Raw genomic sequence first — 20,102 nt, forward strand, 5'->3', positions numbered from 1 at the left:
ATGACGTTACGATCATCAGATTTCTCGGACATGATTTTGCGAAACTATAGCATAAAAAATTGCTTTATACCTTGCTTTCATAGCGGATGGTGTTACTGTTTGAACCGCAGGAACAGCCAGTTGGAGGAAATAGGAGCGTGCTTGACTTGATTGGGTCTTGGCCTTGGCATTTGGGTTTAACCGTTTGGCGTTGGACGCGATAGGTCTCTACATCGCGGGTAGGTTTTCTTTGTCTCATTGCGTGCATTTGTCCACGCCTGCTGTATGAATAGCAAACAACACGGCGCAGTCAACCTGAGCCTCAAAAAAGTAGCTGAAGCATTCGAACTCGAATGATAAATCGATCAATATACCAATAAATGACTCGATATATTTACTGGCCTCCTCAACCTCGTGCTTAATATGCCTCAACTCGTAACTCTTTCGTATGTCACAACTACCGGAAGACTCTATTATGTCCTCAAAACAAGAAATATGTGTTTAGGCTGATCTAAAGGAACATGCCCTCGCGACGACTTGCATTATCACCTGTGGCATGATTCTGCAACACGGTTCTTCTGAGCCACCCACTACGGTACTTTGACACACACAAGACATCACATAGACCAAGGCTCGCCAAAATTGAGACTACCAGAATATAGGCAGTAAATCATCATGTCCGTTATAACCTCTCTATCCATGCGTGAATGCATCATAACAACAGGCTGGAGCTGGAAAACTATACGCCGTCCTCGATGCAACATCTCCCAAACCGTCAAAATAAAATAATAAAGCAGCTACACGTAGCCTTTACTCAATCATCTCTCCTTTTCTCCGTATGCTCTTTTCCTGTCCGAACCTGTATGTATCCCAAACAGTCCCATGGCCAGCGTCCCCTTCGTGATTCTCTTCTTTTTGTCTTCCCCATGGCTGTTGATCCGTGTATGTCCAGCTTGGTATTTCCTTCTTTCAAAGGCAGCTTCTGTAGGCAGCAGCTGTTCTGTCTGTTGTCTCGAGCGAAGGGACGTAAATTCTCTCGAGTAAAAGGTTGTTTCGCAACCACCTCTGCTTATTTTTCCTTTTCGTTTGAGTAATCATCAAAGCATTACAGCGTGCCTCGAGGCCGCAAGAATAGAACAGCAGAAAGAAAGAAGAAAATGAATAACAAACGAAACATTACGTTTCCTCATAAACACAAAGGGACAACGCAAGAAAATTCGTTAAAAAAAAAACCCGACACTTCATAAACTATACTCGCGCGAACGAGTACCGGCATAGGCGCCGCAACGTTTCGTGTTCCGTCTACCGTATTACTTATAGAAAGTCATTAAGAGCTGTGCTCATGGTATGGCGAGTGCGCTCTGCCTCGTACAAGAGTCCATCCGGCCTAGGATCTAGCTTCAGTGGGCAATGTGGCTCACGAGAAGCGAGGACACGGACAAATTTTCGTCTTGAAAGCATATGTATAGGCGAGAAGAATCCAGATGAATCAAGTCGGTCGGAAGAGCTCATGTCGGGGCGTGAGACAGATCGTCCATGAAACGAGTTCCCAGCCTTGAACGTATGCGAATAAACCCGAGTCTCAAAGGCCACCGCTATGCAAATAAATTCTCATGTAATTATTTTTTTATACACGCTCAAGTAAACAGAGCACCAGGACGCAGACTCATCAGCTGACAGTCATCATCTGCATCCGTTGTGGTAGGCCAGAAGATGGTGAGTTATCGGATGATGCGGCTTCCCTGAGTGAATTGTTTCCGCGGCTTCGTGCCACTCTTCTAGGAGGGTTCGAACCAGGGTCGTCAAAGACCCGTGTAAAGGCAGGGCTCGAGTCATGCTGGCGCTCATGCCTGGGTGTTCTCATTGGACTGTGCGTAATCTGGTCGGCCTGTCGAACAATGTCGGACAGTGTATCTCGTAAATCGCCGGCTCTCTTGACCAGAGCCTTGAGGCTATTTGTGTCGAAGTGGACTTTGCCGTTGTCAGGTGCTTGCTCGGGAGCACGATGTTGCATAGCCCCAATGACAGAACGGACGACCCCCGATACGTCATGAGCCTTGTTGTACTTGTTCTCAGGCGTTCGAGGGCGACTGGGTCTGTTGGAAGGGGGGTTGTCATTCAAAGGCCAATTGCCGAAGATATCATCTTCTGGAGAGAAGACAGATCTTCGCCGGGGAGAGTGACGTTCTCGAACAACAGTGGTTTTGGACATAGCGGGCTCGTGACCATCAAAGGCGGCATCGAGGCGATTCATAGAATGGGCATCAAACCCCTCGTCTCCGAACGTTTCGTCAATATCGAATGCATCGAAGTTGATAGATGAAGTTGACTTTTGATCATCGTTCTCGTCCAACGACTCTTCATCGGGGGATGCCAGAGCAATAATACCATCAGCCTCCTTCCAGAGATGCCTCTGAGATCCTTCAAGCATATCCATATCTCGCCCATGACGGCACAGACGTTTTAAATCATTGACAAGAAGCGAGAATTCTCGAATATGGCCGGAATGTGCCTTGACACTTGGCTGTGTCGCACGAATCGATTCTGGTACTGCAAAGATTTTGTCACTCTTGTCGTTACTACCGACGGGACCAGCACCAAATTCGAAATCGTCATCCCAGTCCTCGCTGACTGTCTTGGTGCCCATGCCCCATGTGCCATACTTGGATCCAGTAGTCTTGGGATCTCCGGGGGCATCATGAACCACGGGGACGCTCTGGCTTCGAACATGAGTTGGGGTTGGACCTTTGCGTATGGCGGAGCGACCACCTCTAGAGTCCATCTCCTTAGCATAAGCAGTCTTGGGTCGCAAACTCCGTCCAGTATCAAATTTGTCGTGTGTCGGGGGCTCGCTCCAGTCGAAGAGAGTGCTAAGTGGGCGGTCGTTAGTAGCATCGTGACCGTTCGTATCAGGAAGGCCATTACCACTAATATTGGCGAGGGCGAGGCGAACATTAGGGTTGATTCCTCTGGAATTCAGTGAGCTCCCTTTAGAGGGAGGTGATAAGGGGTTACAGGGAAACTCATCATCCCTAGCCCAATCATCGTCAAATTCGTCGTCCAAGGACAGCCTGCTGTACTCCTTGGTCGTATTGGTTAAGACATCGTAGGGCGATGGGTTAAATCTTGACTCAAGCCTAAAGCGTGGTGATGCTTCAGATCGCTTGACTGTGCGGACAGGTGTGGATGCATTCTCGTCCTCCTCCATGATCTTGTCATCTTCATCCCATGTCCGGCCGAGGATCTCGTGAATTGAGAGACGCTTCGTCTTTGTACCATTGCCGGCGGTGCTTGGTGGTGACTCGTCATACATGGACTCCAATGGGGTCTCAACAGCACGGGCACGACCGGAGCCAACAGTGCGCAGCGAGTCAAACATGGTATCACTCTTGAAATCCGTGTCATCGTCGTCCCCCGATGTGCAATCCCGAGTGTCACCTTCAGAGCTCTCCATGGTGGAGGTCCTGTCGTGCTGCGGTGCCCTAAGTTGTGACATCGCAGTGGAGCTGGTAGAACTTCCGGAGGGTTGGTTAGGCCGAACCTGGTGAGTGGAAACCCCAGCAGAAGACCCTAACCGGGACGAATCCACATTGAAGTTTGCAAGTCTTGGGACCGTGGGGATTGGTGACGATGAATTCCTTTTACGACCTTTCAACTGCACAGTAGCAGCTGAACCCAGGAACGACCCCTGCCGGGCCGATAATGGTGATGGTGCGCGGAGTGTTGATTCCAGTGGCGGATTGGTTCGAGGTTCAGCGCCAAATTGCGCGCCAGTCAGCGGTTCCGACACATGTCGCTTATTCCCGATCCCGGATTCAGCACCACGCTTAGAGCGCCGAATGCTCCCTGTCGTCCTTACCGCCCAGTTTCCTGCAGATGCAAATGGCATTGAGGTCGACTTGCGGGGCGTCCTAGAAGGAGTTCCCTCAGGAGATGGAGTTTTTTCTTCCGCAGGAGATTGATGGGTGCAAGTGTCCGGTTGAATTTGTGCAGCTGGCAATAGACCTCGAGGGGCAGATGCCGCTGAAACCATTCTTGGTTTCACCAGGTGAACTCTGTTGCGCTCGTCGTTCTCAATGCAGATGCGCTTCGACGAGATTGCTCGAGCTGCACGTGGACTTAACTCACCAAACCTACCCGACACTGTGCGTCCGCTTATACTTAATCTTTTAGAGTGAAAGTACGACTTCCATCCGCTCCTTGCAGATGTCGATCTGGAGGGGGGCTCAAGCGGGGATGGGGCGAGGAACTCGTGGGGTCGTGATGGGTCGTCAAACGAGAAATTGTTCGAATCAGTTGGTGTATTCAACGCAGAATCGGGTCGAAATTGTTGTAGTGTTGCAGACCTCTGATGGCTCGTAGCAGGTCTGCGAAGAACAGGTAGGATCTGTAAGTGAGATTTCGCACGCCGCCGCGGTAAAGGATCTGGATCGATGCGGGTTGAGGTAGATCGCTTGACGAGCTTGTTTGGGGGGAGTGTTGCTGTTGTAGGATTGCGCAAGATAGGTGCAGCTGAACCGTGGGAAAAGATGGAAGGCGCGTCAGGACCTATACTGGACCTTGTGCTTTCGTGACGAGACAGTGGGCGAATGGAGAGACGCCTTATCCAAGATCCATTGGAAGAGATTGAGTCTCTAGACTCGGGAATAATGGCCGGAGAGTCGGTCTGCCTCACAAACGAAGAGTTCCTACTGATGGCCAGAGGAGGGGGAGTCGACTGTGTCTGTGGCATAGGCGGTCGCTGGTAACGGGAGAGGGGAGGTCTCGAGGCAGTAGTTGGGCGCGGGAGTGTGTGATAGTGCGAGGCGCCGAGAGCAGAGGCAACGGTGTTGCTCGTAGCGGGCCGTGGGGAAGCAAAGTTGCCAGGCGATTGCGATTGCTTGCTTGGCTCGCGGTCTATCGAGACTCGTCTGGAATGAGAAGGACGTCGAGTCGAGTGAGAGAAAGAGTTGAGTTCAGTGGTGGGCTGGCCGAAAACCAAACCACTGGCCGCTGCAGCGATGGCAGTGCCAGTTCCAACAAGCTGAATAGATAAACACGGTCAATTACTGCTGCAGCAGGAAAGATGGTGGGTAAGCCACTTTAGAAAGAGGGTTTGAGGCGATCCAAGAGAAGTGTAGGATAGGGCAGAATTGGGGTGGGATAGGTTAAAGTCTATAACAGCGCCATGTGATGGCTGGTGTGGTGGTGATGATCCTTGGTTGATTCGATGTGATTGTGGATTGGTTTTGCGGGGAGGACAAAGCTAGCAACAAACTTACACTTGGAACGGTCTGCATAGTAGCTTCCATTGCGAGGGAAGCCGACGCTCTACTCAAGCGAGAGAGAGAATTGCAGCGGCTAGCATTCTAGAGGCGGAGGATGGCGGTGCTGGAAACGGAGGTGATACTCATCGTCGTTCAAGCCATGGACCTGAGAGATCTCAATGGAGGCGACAAACCTGAAGGCTCAAGGAGAAGCCGTTGTAACCCACACACCCAAGCGCTCCAAAGGTCCCCCGACTTTGAGAGAAAGGAAGAGTAGCCCCGGGAGAACGATGCGAAGTCGGGAAGAAGCTAGGCGAAACCTGATTCTGGCCGAACAAACAAAACAATGCGAAGCAAACAAACAGGCAGACCGACAGCAAGCAAATCGATGCCTTCTCTCCCCGAAGAACCTCGGCGTCAATCAGTGGCTTGTGTCTCTTCTGACTTCCAAAGGGGGTTTAAAAGAAAGACGGAGAAAGGGCTTGGGCTTGGAAAAGGAATATGAGAGACGAAACTTCTGGGCTGAGCTGAGAGTTTGAGGTTGATTAGGCCCAGGTCGCGGGAGCGACTGTCGAAAACAAAACTCGGCTGGCAGCTGCGGCCGCGGATGCGTAAGTACCTACCTACTGTAGGTGGCAGGTACCTTGCCTTTTAGCGACAGTGCACCTCAGTGTTGGTGCCAGTGATAGTGGGGAGATGGAAAATGGAGAACCTGGGCCGCCTAGGCCTATAGAACGAACGAATGATTTGTGCAGTGGGAAAGGGAGAGACTATTTAGTTGGAAGTATAATTGACGTCGAAAAGAAGTTTGGCGTTGTCTTTGCAGCGTCTTCTTTCGCCCTGTTCCGTTTGCTCCTGGATGCCCTGACAGCAAAGCAATTTAGGTAGTAGTTGGCCCTGTACGTCGAATTGAGCTGCGCGACGAAAGCAAAGTCTGGGTAATCACAACAGGAGAAGAAACGAGAGAGAAAAAAAAAATAAAAATCAATAAGGTCGCCCTGAGCCCCTCGAATCGTACGCTTTTCATTACCTGCAACCTGGAGATTACAAGTGAGATTTAGGTGAGGACGGATCGTCTCTGCAGGGATGCACATCAAGACGGCGACTCCACGGGAAGCCAGGGCACCCAGGTCCTGCATTTGTCTCTTATTAGCGGACGGAGCCACTGAGCATCTAGCGCCGTTGCGGGCCTCAGGGCTCCTGTAAAGCCGGGAAGCCCACTGAACGTGTCTTATCCCTGGCAGTCCAGTGCAAGCAAGACTACAGATGGCCCGCTGCGGCGCTGCGCCTAGAAATGGCGAGTACCTGAAAAACCTGGAATTGATTGGGTCGGGGCTGGGGCACGTCTCAAGCGCTGAGCAGCAAGAGAGATTAGACCTGCTATTTTGAGTGGAGGGCAGCCATTATTAACATGACTTGCATACAATAGTCGGTTCAATGGCCTGAATCTGATATCATAGACACTGACTTAGCATTAGTACATCGGATCTAAGGTCAAGATGAGGGTCCTCCGGTGGATGATAGTCTTGCTGAACTTGGGGGACGGCTTCAGTTTGGTGAAATTGGTTTGACACAGCGCATCTTGATCAAACCACTACAATTGTCCTGTTGTGTGTACATAGGTAGCTACAGTACTGTAGCTAGTTACGGAGGTAGTATTTAGCTGCTACACGAGATCCATCACGTCTCAAAGCCTCAAACATAAATCTCAATATCCTGGAAAGATGCAACGCTTATTACCTAGCGCCGACGAGCTGGCCACCCGTTATTTGCCTACCATTCCAAGGAATATCAACTTCAATTGTCTCGACCTGTTGTATCCGATCGATGCCCATGATGTTTGGTATGCTTTTTACGGCTGGAGTGGGCAACACGACCGCCCTGTGGCTGTTGACCCTGGTACATGAAGTTACTTCACCGGGGGATTCCTTGGCTTCCTCCGGGGGTTGCATCTCGGGCTCTCCCTACAGCGGCATTTCTGCATCAAAGTCAGATGGTGCCTAGTGCGCAGCAAAGCGGGTGGTCTGAACGAAGAATGAGGTGCTTATTCAATCTTCGACGCTAAAATACATGATCAAAGTCGAGGTACTCCACCAAAAGGGCATCTCATCGAGCTGCCCTTGATCCTCGAGCTCAATCGCTCGCTCGTTATCTTCGTCTCGTCCCGGCCCCCGGAGGTGACGACGACGGGGGTCACAACGGGATGGAGACTCCCCGGAACGGACAAAGCAAAGCAGAACGAGATCCCTGCCGTAGACTCAGAGACCGAGAAACATAATACACGGGCCCTGTCCGTTGCTTGCTCAACGTCAACACAGGCCAAGGGCCCCCCAAGTCTGCTCTGCCACATAACAGCATAGGCTATCCGCACCCATAGGTTGGTATCACCAGCATGTTGTCACAGGGCCCTGGTGACGCTGTCCACCTGCAAGACTGATGTTCCCGCGTATGCCTCTCGCCGTCGAGCAGCTAGGGGGATGCGATACAGCGATCCGTCTGCATCATACAACGTGTATAATACTCTCGCCCCTATTGTCACACAGGGCCGTCCCGGGTTGGAGGCGCGGCCCTGGCAGCGACCCTGTTTATCAACAAACCCTTAGGATGTTTAAGGGATCGATGATTATGAAAAGGGCCCTGGGCTTAATAGATGCTAAATAGGGCATCAATTCGCGACGGCCACAGAGGAGAACATGTCAGCATAGGTCCGTCGAAGTCCTCTGAACTAGACAGTACTATTATACCATTTTCCGATCACAGGAATAGGGGTTGTGCTCCCATTGACTTTGTATCTTGCATCTTATGATTGCACCGCCTGAGATCTGTCTGACTGGCATTTCTGATGATGCTGTCTGTACTCCGATGACAAGCCTTCTACTCCAGCAGCCATTGGACAGTAACACACACTGCCTTACCACAGTATGATCCTCCGGAGTAGTTCGTCATTTCACGCGTATTTGTCTAGCCAATTTGCGACAAGGCCTGCAACAAGTTCCCCGGTTGCTTGATGCGGCCAGGCCTGCAATTGGCATCAATTACAGGTCAGTGACAGTTTTCAGCTTGCTTTGTCCTCTGCACCTTTCCTCCTTGGGACTGCACTTGATATTACCCATGGTGTGCTCGGCCTTTCAATAACCGCAGGCCAGCAGCTCTTTCAATGGCCAAACGATCATGAGAAGCTGCTTGTGAGCATGAGCAACTCGCCTTTTTTGTCCCACGTCCATCAGTCTGCGGCCGCCCTGGGCTATCATGTGCAACGCCAAGTACCTAGGACTATTAACGCCTGAAGAACAGAGAGAACAAGCAAACGAGAAAAAAAAAAAAAGTTTGTCGATCCAACTTCAGGGACCTTACCATTGACAAGAAGGCGCAGGGTTCGAGTAGAAGAAAGTCCGATGGATGCAATCAAGGCTGTTTTCCATTTTCAAACACTTTCATGATCACATCATGTTCCATCATTGCATGTAAGAAAGTGAATATCATGGTTCAGAATGGCTAAGTTGGTAGGGTAGTGCTCCGGGGTACACGGGCCGTTCTTAGCATCTGCAAGATCAATGTTTGCTGATGATACGTGAAAAGCACGATATAACAGTACCAGACATAGCAATTGCCTTTCGTGGCTCTCTAAGATCCCCCCATTCTGTGCAATAGTTACAGAACCTTGGTTGTTCATGTTGCGAAGCCAATGTTTCGTTCTTTCCAAAGTTGGTCCCAGCCTGTTCGCACTTATATTATAGTACGTTGTTTATTGATAAGTTCTGGCATAACTCACTAAGATAAGCCACACTATTATACGAAATTCTACTTTAATATTCCAGAAATTACTCTGTAGATACACGTGTAATAAGTGTCCCTTGCAGATATAGAACAAGACTATCTCTGAAATCAACAATGGTACATACGTTACTGTCATAAGATGAGGCCTGCCACACAGGTTGTACGTATGAGCCACAGCCAACCATAAATAGATAAACGTAAACAACAACAAGAAAAACAACAACACCACACCACACCACACTACACCCAAAACCCATTGATCTGCATAATAAACCTGCCGCGCTGCCTCTGCCTCTGCCTCTCTCTGTGTCCTCTGCCTGAAGAAAGCGGAGCAGCTGGCCACCCCCTGCTTGCATTTAGTGAGGGGTCGAATGAAACGTTTGACCTGATTTGGTGAGATTATGCTTCCACCGTCGCCCAAAGTCATGGGTATCGGAATGTTTTTGGTCGACGAGCTTTTCGATGAAGATCCGAAGAAGCGCTTGTGTCTGATAGTGGGGCCCAGTTCAAGAACTAGAGGCGTCTTGGACTTGGAGCATCTCTTGCCTCAAGGCGGGCACCATTCAGATGTTCCAGATGCGAATTTGCACACACACCAAGTTCCCAGAAAGCCACAGGCAGATCCTCCTCGTGTTGAGGCAATGGCCCGCGATGCAGAGAAACTTAACTTGTACCCCTGCTCCTGGTGCTCGCTTGTCTCGATAAGGCTGGCTCGTGGCCACTGGATATCCATCTTTTGCCTGGCCCAATATTACGCTGGCAAACATGTGCTCAGCCCAGATCCTCGTGAACTGGTTTCCTTGACCATTGGCATCGGATTGTTCCAGAGACCGAATCCATCTCAGGAACTCTTGCAACTCATACCTGAAACGAGACTGTCTAGACTGTCCAGAAAAGCGGAGTTGTTTCTTCTTCCCACTTCCCTCAGAGTTCTCTTGATACTATTATATCACTTGATTTCTGGTGTTTCTCATGCATCTGACTGCAGATGCAGTCGGATGGATCTGAAGAGGGAACAACTCGAGCATGTGAACCAGTCAACTTGGCATTGCTTTCATTTAGCAACCTACTCGCCTGCCGACTTGCGAACATCTTGAAGTGTTCCTCTCAGCCCGTCCACACAATGCATTTTCTGAGCACCAACAAGTCCAATTTCCACCAACCATCCTCAAACGGTAGCTAGGCTTTAGACAGACGTGCCTAGTGCTCACGATCAGAGCTGACGCAATGCACGAACTGCTTTTTCTGGCGATAGCCCTAAACTCAAAAGCCGCAATGTGCTTGTCGACAGTCACAGATTGAAGAAGGGACAAACAAACTCTGGGCTCTCTTCGCGGAGGCGGACAAGGGTCCTGTCTTGAGGCTCTCTAGGCTCTCTACTCCGTAGGCTCTCGAGCAACATGGACAATTCCATACTGGAATGCTAGACTTTCCCCGCAGAACAGGGAAATAATTCCGAGTTATCACGATCGCCATGGCTTTTGAGTCAATGGGCGATTTTCTTCCGCCATTGTCTCGTATCGGCCCTCGACAAACGTGAGCCTAGGAGGCGTATGACGGACGAGGCGTCCAGCTGCCCGCGCGCCTGGGACACTGTCACTCCCAAGGAGCTAAGTTGACTTTGTCTTATCGAGTCAATCTCATACCGGCGGAAGATTGCTCGTCTTGAGACACGGCCAATTTGTTGTCTTGCTTGATGACTAACACGTTAGTGCAAGTCTTGCTAATAAGCCACACTTATATCTTTTGAACATTCAATTGACGCCTTGGACTCAAGGGATCGCACGTGTATGAATCACAATCTTGCACATATTCATCAGGAACATCGATGTCTACACACGTGCGATGTCCCGGCCTCTGAGATTCTAGACTCGGGGCTCACTCTTGCGCATTTAAACCAATTTGCTGTGTTTTGATAAGGCGCAATGGTCAAGCCATTGTCGAGCCAAGTGGATGCAATAGCATTGCAATCTCAGAAAAGACGTTGAATGGGCAAATGGGCCATGTTCTCACGAAACGGCGGCGCCGAAAGTCCACCTAGGGGCTCAAGCGCCCACAATTGCCGGAGCGCCGTTTATCCTTTAGTTGGCAACTTAGCAATGTCCTTGACGAGTTGGTGGTGGTTGTCAATCCGCTGGTAAGACAAAAAGACGTTTTGGTCTCACAGAGCCCCTAATGTTTATTGTTGTTGTGAGTGGGGAATGTGAATTCCTGGTAAACATCAGTGGAGCGAGGACACGAGGATATTGTCAGAAGTAATTAAATGAGTTGATTTCTTCAGTAAACATTCCATCTCCAGCTAATTAGGTCGTTGCGTGACTCTGCATTGGGTATGTAACTTGAGCTTTCATGCAGAAGGGCCTTGCATCGATCTCCCATATGTATGTAGAGTAATGCACATGGTTATCACATCTGATCGCCAATGCAGTGTTGTGCAGAACAATGCAGACGCAAGATCGGGGCTCGGTCAGCATAAACAACCTAGATCTGGGTGGAATACCAGGGTTCATTTCAGTGTCAATTGGCCAAGTTGTGCAAGCAAACAAAGAAAAACATCATGAGATGAAGTTGACGCGTCGCGTCGATAACCCCTCTTACCTTACCTCACTTAACTTTAGTTAACAAAATAAATACACAGAGCTATAGCGGCTTTCTGCACTGTGATTGGTGCTCCAGGTTTGGAGCTGAAAACTGTAATTACTGGGATTCGTGGCAACTGGTTATTGCTGAATTCAACGCCGGTGGTTTCAATAGTCAGCAACCACATTGATAACCGACCTCCGAGGCACTGTGTCGTCGCTGGGATAGCCTTGTATACTAAACCAAGATTTCACTCGAGTGTAGTGTTTTGTCGTGGTTGATAGGTTGGCTTAGAGGTTAGATGAGAACTCAATGGACTGCGAACGCTCCAGTCACTCTACGCATGCAGTCTCTCTCTGCATAAACGCAACTTATCAGCGCCGATATTGGGTCACGGGTATGCTGATTGCAGCATACATGCATGTCCGTTGTTTAATTTGCCCGTGAACAGGTTTTGTGAGAAACCTGTATTTCGACATCCCCTTCATGAATGAGAGGCCCTTCACCGCCAGTTGGGCTTTGTTTGATAACATGATCCTGCTAAATTTAGAGTGAATAGCTGCAGTCTAACATCTATGGTCTATTATGAGGCTTTATTCAGCTCTACGGGTAATGTTTCTTTTCTGGTCCAATGAGTCTGGAGGTGTACTGACGAACTGGTAACCCTTCACTCGTATGGATGCCCCTGCTCGCCTTTTGATATAGCCTCCCTCGGCGATATGCCCTTTTCTTGTGTGCTCGAGCTCCCGTGTCTTAGGTTCTTGCTATCCGCATGACCCGGTTCGCGAAAGCTATGACTCCCATTCCCATCTCCATCTTCTTGGACACTTACAAACGGGATGTGGTTAACTATAGGTTAGGTCGCTATGATTCTGTCAGCTTTTCGTTGATTGAGTGGAGAGATAGAGTACCTTATTTCTCTAAGTTTCTATCTGCTGCAGGACCTAGGACTTGATCTAAATATTCTTTTTGTTATCTCCGTTATATTAAGTAGTGTCTAGGTTGTAGCTTTAGTTCTAAATGGGCTTGACAGGTTTGATGCGCTCACCAATATCATAATCGTTGTTACAAGCCAGACTCAGCTATTTTGACAGTGTGCCAAGCTGAGTTGGTTGTAGCACATTTGCCATTGTTATGACCGAATTAAATCATCGTCATGAGTCAGTTAGTAACAAATTGAAGTTATGAATGGGTACCTTATGCATTCATCAAGTGATTCATGATCAATTAATACAACTTGCGGCTTAGTTATCCCTCCATTTCAGACACACTTACCTACCCTGAGGTGGAGATGATGTCGGTAATCGGACGTCAGACCTCCGTGATGGATCCAATATCATGCCCACAATTTTCAACGACATCTCTGGCGGGGCGTCCAAGGTAGCGACACTGTCAAGCCATTCAGTCACGATTCAACAACTCTGTGTAGCTCGCTGGGCATACTGAAGCTATACATTGCTTAGTGGATTATAAAGGCCTCAAGTCATCCCTTCTGAGCCCAGCTATCCCATCGTCGAGTCATCGCATCATGGAGGCCGATATCAGAGCTGTGCTGCCGCACATTGACCCCGTAGTCTCCGAGTACTCTGTGGGCTACTTAACGCATGCGTCAACCTCCTACTTGGACGAGGAGGATACATCGGGCGAGTCACCACTGAACGAGGCTGCTTCCACCATCACCGAGCTCCTACTGTCCGCATCTGGCCAAGTCAATGCTGAGCTGGAGGAGAAGATCAAACAATTGGTCGAGAAATGGGTCGACAAGTACACCGAGGCCAATGGAGGCCAGAGACGAGGTCCCTCGACTGTCAAGCGCTTAGACCAGACTATCCAGGTGAGCCAGCAGCGCAACATGTCGTCCACCTTAGCTGTGGCGACCGGTGGCGTGGACCTGGAGTCTGCAAACGCAAGGAAGGTTGAGTCCAAGGTCGATCGCAAGAAGCTTGAGAAGGCAGAGAGAAAGATTGCCGCCAAGCAGCAGAAGAAGACCTTCAAGACTGTCGAGTATGAGGCATCCAAGCTGCTTGACCAACCCGAGTCAACCCAGTCATACGAAGAGTTCTATATGGCTGTCAACCCTCTGCAAATGGGCTCCAGCTCCGCAAACAAGTCAAAGGATATCAAATTGGACAACATCGATGTGTCGATCAGTGGAAATCGCATTCTTACAGACACAACGCTCACTCTCGCCTATGGCCACCGTTATGGTTTGGTTGGTAACAACGGTGTTGGTAAATCGACACTGCTTCGAGCTCTGTCTCGCCGTGAGGTTGCAATTCCACTCCACATCTCCATTCTGCATGTTGAACAAGAAGTAAGTCTCTGTTGAAACAAGAAAAACCATAGCTGACAAGAAAGATCACTGGTGACGACACCCCAGCCATCCAGGCGGTTCTCGACGCCGATGTTTGGCGCAAGGTTCTATTGAAGGAGCAAGATGTAAGTCTGCCTTTCAGTCATACCGAATACCCACTAACGATGATAGCAAATTACGGCTCGCCTGGCAGAATTGGAGAAGCAACGTGCTTCCCTGGCCGACACATCTGCTGACGCGGCAAGAATCGATCGTGATAGAGAGGCCCAGGATACCAAGTTGGGAGATGTTCAGTCCAAGTTGGCCGAAATGGAGTCAGATAAAGCCGAGTCACGAGCTGCTAGTATTCTCGCTGGTCTCGGTTTCTCACCAGAGCGACAGCAGCACGCCACCAAGACCTTCTCTGGTGGTTGGAGAATGCGTCTGGCCCTTGCCCGAGCGCTTTTCTGTGAACCTGACTTGCTTCTTCTTGACGAACCGTCTAACATGTTGGACGTTCCTTCGATTACATTCTTGTCCGAGTACCTTCAAACATACCCCAGCACCGTCCTCGTGGTCTCTCACGACAGAGCGTTCCTCAACGAAGTCGCCACCGATATCATTCATCAACACTCTCAGCGTCTCGACTACTACCGTGGAGCCAACTTCGATACCTTCTATGCCACTCGTGAGGAGCGTAAGAAAGTCGCCAAACGAGAGTACGAGAACCAGATGGTGCAGAGAGCCCATCTGCAGGCATTTATCGACAAGTTCCGGTATAACGCCGCCAAGTCTTCAGAAGCCCAGTCCCGTATCAAGAAGCTCGAGAAGATGCCTGTCCTTGAACCGCCAGAGGCTGAGTACAGCGTCAAATTCACATTCCCCGAGGTCGAGAAGCTATCGCCCCCCATTGTACAGATGTCTGAGGTCACTTTTGGTTACAACAAAGACAACATCCTGCTCCGCAATGTTGACCTGGATGTCCAGCTGGATTCTCGAATTGGTATCGTCGGACCCAACGGTGCAGGTAAAACAACCATCCTGAAGCTGCTCATTGGTAAGCTGGATCCTTCGTCTGGTCTGATCTCGCAACACCCTCGTCTCCGAATTGGATTCTTCGCTCAGCATCACGTTGATGCCCTTGACCTCAATGACAGTGCTGTGGGTTTCATGTCAAAGAACTATCCGGGACGAACAGATGAAGAATACCGCCGACGACTTGGTGCATTCGGTATCACCGGCACAACGGGCCTACAGAAGATGGGATTACTTTCTGGAGGTCAAAAGTCTCGTGTTGCTTTTGCTTGCCTGGCTCTTACGAACCCCCACATTTTGGTTCTTGACGAGCCTTCGAACCATCTTGATATTGAAGCCATGGATGCTCTGGCTGAGGCGCTCAACGAATTCCAGGGTGGTGTGCTGATGGTGTCTCACGACGTCACAATGTTGCAGACGGTGTGCAAATCGCTGTGGGTTTGTGATGGCGGCACTGTCGAGAAGTTCCCTGGCGATGTCCAGGCGTACAAGAAGAGGATTACCGCGCAAGCTAATGCTGCAGGTGTTGTTAAGCAGCATTGAGTACGTAACCAAATTGATAAGACTGATTTTATGGTCCAAATATATTTGCCCGACAACTTTGAGACCAGATGACCTATTATAATGTGTGATACGAGCCGTTCATATCTCTGATTCCAGCTACTCGCTAGGTATTCAGCTGATGGTAGTTTCCTCTCACAAACACAACAATCGAGATTTGACTCATATTGTCCGACCCTTATGGTACTGATGCATAATGCGAGGTTGTGTTACATGTGATGTAGATAAAATGGGCTCGGTCGGATTTCTTCAAAGCCTCGATGAATAGGTGACAATTCGCACTCAATGGCAACAATGAGCGTTAAGTATCAAACAAGACCTTTTGAATGATGCGCCTATGGATTCTGCATCTTAAATTTTTGTTTTGTTTTAACAAAATTCCAACTCCTTTCCTGCGCAAGAAAAACTTAACTGCGTGCAGTGCCTCAACTTTGACGAGAAGCACTTAACACCCACACATCTTCGGTCATAATCATTGTCTCCCTTACCATGTCAGAAATGGAAGGCGTCGTGGCCACCCAGGCGGTCGTGGCCATGGATATCACAGAACCCGATCCTCACGAAAGCCGCGATGAAAACAAACCCGCGTTCGATATCAAGAAGCCCAAGCCAACAATTCAAATCCGCGACAATCTACTCTACTGGAAATGCAACCAAACACTTCACGACGGCAGCGTCTGCGGTTCCTACAACGAGCTGGACTTCAAGCAGTGCAAGGACTGCAAGAGCCGACGCGGAATTGGAGATGATGGCACTGACGCCTACGGCACTAAGATTGCAAAGATCGTCTTTGTTAACAACAAGAATGGAGAGGAGCTTTGGCAGTATGCTTCGGAGGAATAGGCCAGCTCAAAGACGTTGATGGTTCACATGGATGCGAAGTCTATCAGAGAAGACATGAATACAAGGCGAAGGAGAGCTCAATGGTCATTTGCGCACAAGAGATGTCGCTTCTGCCTCGGACTTTTACGAATCATGAGAAATGGATCAGGTTTGATTTTAGAGGTGGCTTATGGGTGTTGAAATGTTATTCCTCAAAGGAACCTCCAAGAAACATATACTGCAGAGAGCACAATAGGTCCTCCCAAGCTTTCCAAATTATACCTGTTACAGGATAACCTCTTCTTTCATGCCTAAGGAGTCTCCTTCAGAGCCATTCAGTTGTGCATGAGCCCATGTGTTTCGTGACAATTTGAGACTTCCAAAGATAAGTTATATCATGAACTTTACTGCCGTCGGTCTAGCAGAGACATCCTAGAACTAATTCAGTAGACATAGGTGATGTGCACCCACTTAACCATGTGCAACAACTCCATATAATATGTAAACACTTTTTACTTTTACTTGGCTAAGCAGGACTGGCTTACTGGTTGTTACGTAACTGTAGACTTTGCCTCGATGTTTGTATAGGGAATGCTTGATTCTCCTGAGGGGTTGTGCCTCTTTTCTCGAATCAATGCAACCTGGTGGATTCAAGTGTTTCGTCTAGCATCTCATCTTTTATACCATATGGATTCCTCACACGTTATCTGGATCCCCTTCACCTGACTGCCGGCGAGTGAGAGCGTTATATTGCATGTAGCAATTCAAGCTGAACACTCGAGCCTCAGGGAACAAGATAACCTCCGACCTTACACTAAGATGCTGAAAACCATTACATCAGTCTTTTTGTCGTGGAGGATTGAGATATTGGGGTTTGTTCCCTCCGCAGCTTAGATACCAAAGATACGTCCAGATCAACATCAATATGCCCTTGAATACCTAACCAATGGACATCAAGTAATAAATGATGCAAATTGAAAGCGTTCAGTGCATTTGGAGCTTTCTGGTGGGTAGGTATTTTCTACTGTGCATGTTGGTAAATACAGATATAAACTTGGAGACTCTCTTACTTTGTCATCGCCTCATTTTTAATTCTGATCGTCCGAAGCCGTATGTTCATCTCGGATGGTCAAATCGCCAATTTACCAGTGGGGCAAGTTTTGCTGGCACTCCATCAGTTCCATTGGCGATCTGGCGATACCTACTTCACACCCTGGGTTGCCAACGTGGCTGACCCCAACGGCGCGTAGTTGTAGCTTTAACAAGGGTTCAATTCAGGGCAACTGAGCTTCCTAAGCACCTATATAAGCTAGATTTCTATAGGTAGATTCTTCTTTATCTCTGCTGCCGTATAAGAATTTACCACATACATACATACCTACCTTGGGTTGTTTATATGCATCTGGAGATAAACTGGCGGGCTGCTACCTTATTTCCTCCTCTCCATCGGCAGTGACAGGTACGGATTCATTGGCGTGCCTGCCACTGCGGGACCCTTCAGGCGGCGCCTTGCCCTTCTGGACGCGTGCACGGACCAAGAGGTAAACAACTGAGAGTGCTTACTGGTCCAATAGCCTGGAAGGAACCGCCCTGCCCCTTGTTTACCCCCTGCTGGGCCCTGAAGCCGTGGCGGTGAACAATTTCACCCTCTTGACTGAGGTGCCCTCCAGCTCCAAACAAAAATCAACATCGCCCTTTGGTCTCTTTCCAACCCAACCCAACCCAACCCACTCTTCTCCTCCGTCAAAGCTAGGTCTACTTCAGCTCGACGACTTCGGCCCATTTCTCTCCTCCTTCTCTCTACTCCTCCAGATTACATTCATCCACATCCATCAACATGCGTGAGATTGTAAGTACCTCTCTTTTTTAAGTTCGTGCTGTGCTGTTGCACGCGTTGCGTTTGTCGTGCCCCTGATTCTACCCCGCTGGGCGGTGGCAGCTCAACGACAATGCATGATAGATAGCTAGCAGCTTTCACATAACTTCTGTCAAGACGAAGAAGCTAATCAGATCTTTTCTCTACGATAGGTTCACCTCCAGACCGGTCAGTGCGTAAGTGCTCATCGCTTCCTCAGCGTCGCATGAGGGGGGATACTTACAGTGTTTATCAGGGTAACCAAATTGGTGCTGCTTTCTGGCAAACCATCTCTGGCGAGCACGGCCTCGACAGCAATGGTGTCTACAATGGTACCTCCGAGCTTCAGCTCGAGCGCATGAGTGTTTACTTCAACGAGGTATGCATTAGCAGTCAATGTCAAGAGTTCCCACGCTCACACATCTAGGCCTCTGGCAACAAGTATGTTCCCCGAGCCGTCCTCGTCGACCTCGAGCCTGGTACCATGGACGCCGTCCGTGCTGGTCCCTTCGGTCAGCTCTTCCGTCCCGACAACTTCGTTTTCGGTCAGTCCGGTGCCGGAAACAACTGGGCCAAGGGTCACTACACTGAGGGTGCCGAACTTGTCGACCAGGTCCTCGACGTCGTCCGCCGTGAGGCTGAGGGCTGCGATTGCCTCCAGGGTTTCCAGATCACCCACTCTCTCGGTGGTGGTACCGGTGCCGGTATGGGTACTCTGCTCATTTCCAAGATCCGCGAGGAATTCCCCGACCGAATGATGGCCACCTTCTCCGTCGTTCCCTCCCCTAAGGTCTCTGACACCGTCGTTGAGCCCTACAATGCCACCCTCTCCGTCCACCAGCTGGTCGAGAACTCCGATGAGACCTTCTGTATCGATAACGAGGCCCTCTACGATATCTGCATGCGCACCCTGAAGCTGTCCAACCCCTCCTACGGTGACCTCAACTACCTCGTTTCTGCTGTTATGTCCGGTGTCACCACCTGTCTCCGTTTCCCCGGTCAGCTGAACTCCGATCTCCGAAAGCTCGCCGTCAACATGGTGCCTTTCCCTCGTCTACACTTCTTCATGGTTGGATTTGCTCCTCTGACCAGCCGTGGTGCTCACTCTTTCCGCGCTGTCAGCGTTCCTGAGTTGACCCAACAGATGTTCGACCCCAAGAACATGATGGCTGCTTCGGACTTCCGCAATGGTCGCTACCTGACCTGCTCGGCCATTTTGTGAGTGAACCCGATTTGCGCATGGAAATTATTTACTGACTTTCAACAGCCGTGGCCGTGTCGCTATGAAGGAGGTCGAGGACCAGATGCGCAACGTCCAGAACAAGAACTCTTCTTACTTCGTTGAATGGATTCCCAACAACATCCAGACAGCCCTTTGTGCCATCCCTCCCCGAGGACTTACGATGTCTTCGACCTTCATCGGAAACTCCACTTCTATCCAGGAGCTCTTCAAGCGTGTTGGTGAGCAGTTCACTGCCATGTTCCGACGCAAGGCTTTCTTGCATTGGTATACTGGTGAGGGTATGGACGAGATGGAGTTCACTGAGGCTGAGTCCAACATGAATGATCTTGTCTCTGAATACCAGCAGTACCAGGATGCTGGTATTGATGAGGAGGAAGAGGAGTACGAGGAGGAGCTCCCTGAGGGCGAGGAGTAAATCTACTCCGCAGTGTGCTGAAATAACTGGCCGCTATGTTATGTTTGTCGTATAGCCGGCCTGCAACTTCTTTTCGAGTGTAGTTGTTGTAATTCTGGGGTTAAGATATCCTCAATAGTGGCAGTACACCATAGTTGTATGAGCCGAATAAAATTCCAAGAGTACTATTGTACCAATTCAATTCTCAAAGATGGTGAAACTAGCACTGACTTACTCGAACTGGTCACAAGCCAGTTTCGCCGAGGACTCGAAATGTTTCTGTGACATGAAGTTAAGCATCGGCAATCGGACCACAT

At 49.5% G+C, this 20,102-nt stretch overlaps 4 protein-coding genes across 4 annotated transcripts; 3 read left to right on the plus strand and 1 right to left on the minus strand.

Moving 5' to 3' along the window:
- Positions 1-1,648: 1,648 nt before the first annotated feature.
- J7337_004083 (uncharacterized protein) lies at positions 1,649-3,475 on the minus strand (the record flags this gene model as incomplete). The annotated part of the gene is made up of 1 exon (XM_044821786.1): positions 1,649-3,475. The coding sequence occupies one exon, from the start codon at positions 3,473-3,475 to the stop codon at positions 1,649-1,651; it is 1,827 nt and encodes a 608-aa protein (XP_044683119.1).
- Positions 3,476-13,110: 9,635 nt separating this feature from the next.
- Positions 13,111-15,453, plus strand: J7337_004084 (uncharacterized protein; the record flags this gene model as incomplete). The annotated part of the gene is made up of 3 exons (XM_044821787.1): positions 13,111-13,896; positions 13,929-14,021; positions 14,068-15,453. The coding sequence occupies 3 exons, from the start codon at positions 13,111-13,113 to the stop codon at positions 15,451-15,453; spliced, it is 2,265 nt and encodes a 754-aa protein (XP_044683120.1).
- Positions 15,454-15,960: 507 nt separating this feature from the next.
- On the plus strand, positions 15,961-16,314 carry J7337_004085 (uncharacterized protein; the record flags this gene model as incomplete). The annotated part of the gene is made up of 1 exon (XM_044821788.1): positions 15,961-16,314. One exon carries the CDS (start codon positions 15,961-15,963, stop codon positions 16,312-16,314), a length of 354 nt encoding a protein of 117 aa, XP_044683121.1.
- A 1,816-nt stretch (positions 16,315-18,130) lies between these two features.
- TUB2 (beta-tubulin) lies at positions 18,131-19,806 on the plus strand (the record flags this gene model as incomplete). The annotated part of the gene is made up of 5 exons (XM_044821789.1): positions 18,131-18,142; positions 18,322-18,345; positions 18,405-18,527; positions 18,576-19,366; positions 19,416-19,806. 5 exons carry the CDS (start codon positions 18,131-18,133, stop codon positions 19,804-19,806), a joined length of 1,341 nt encoding a protein of 446 aa, XP_044683122.1.
- Positions 19,807-20,102: the final 296 nt, after the last annotated feature.

The sequence above is a fragment of the Fusarium musae genome, chromosome 3 (assembly GCF_019915245.1).
Source record: "Fusarium musae strain F31 chromosome 3, whole genome shotgun sequence".
Taxonomy (NCBI): Eukaryota; Fungi; Ascomycota; class Sordariomycetes; order Hypocreales; family Nectriaceae; genus Fusarium; species Fusarium musae.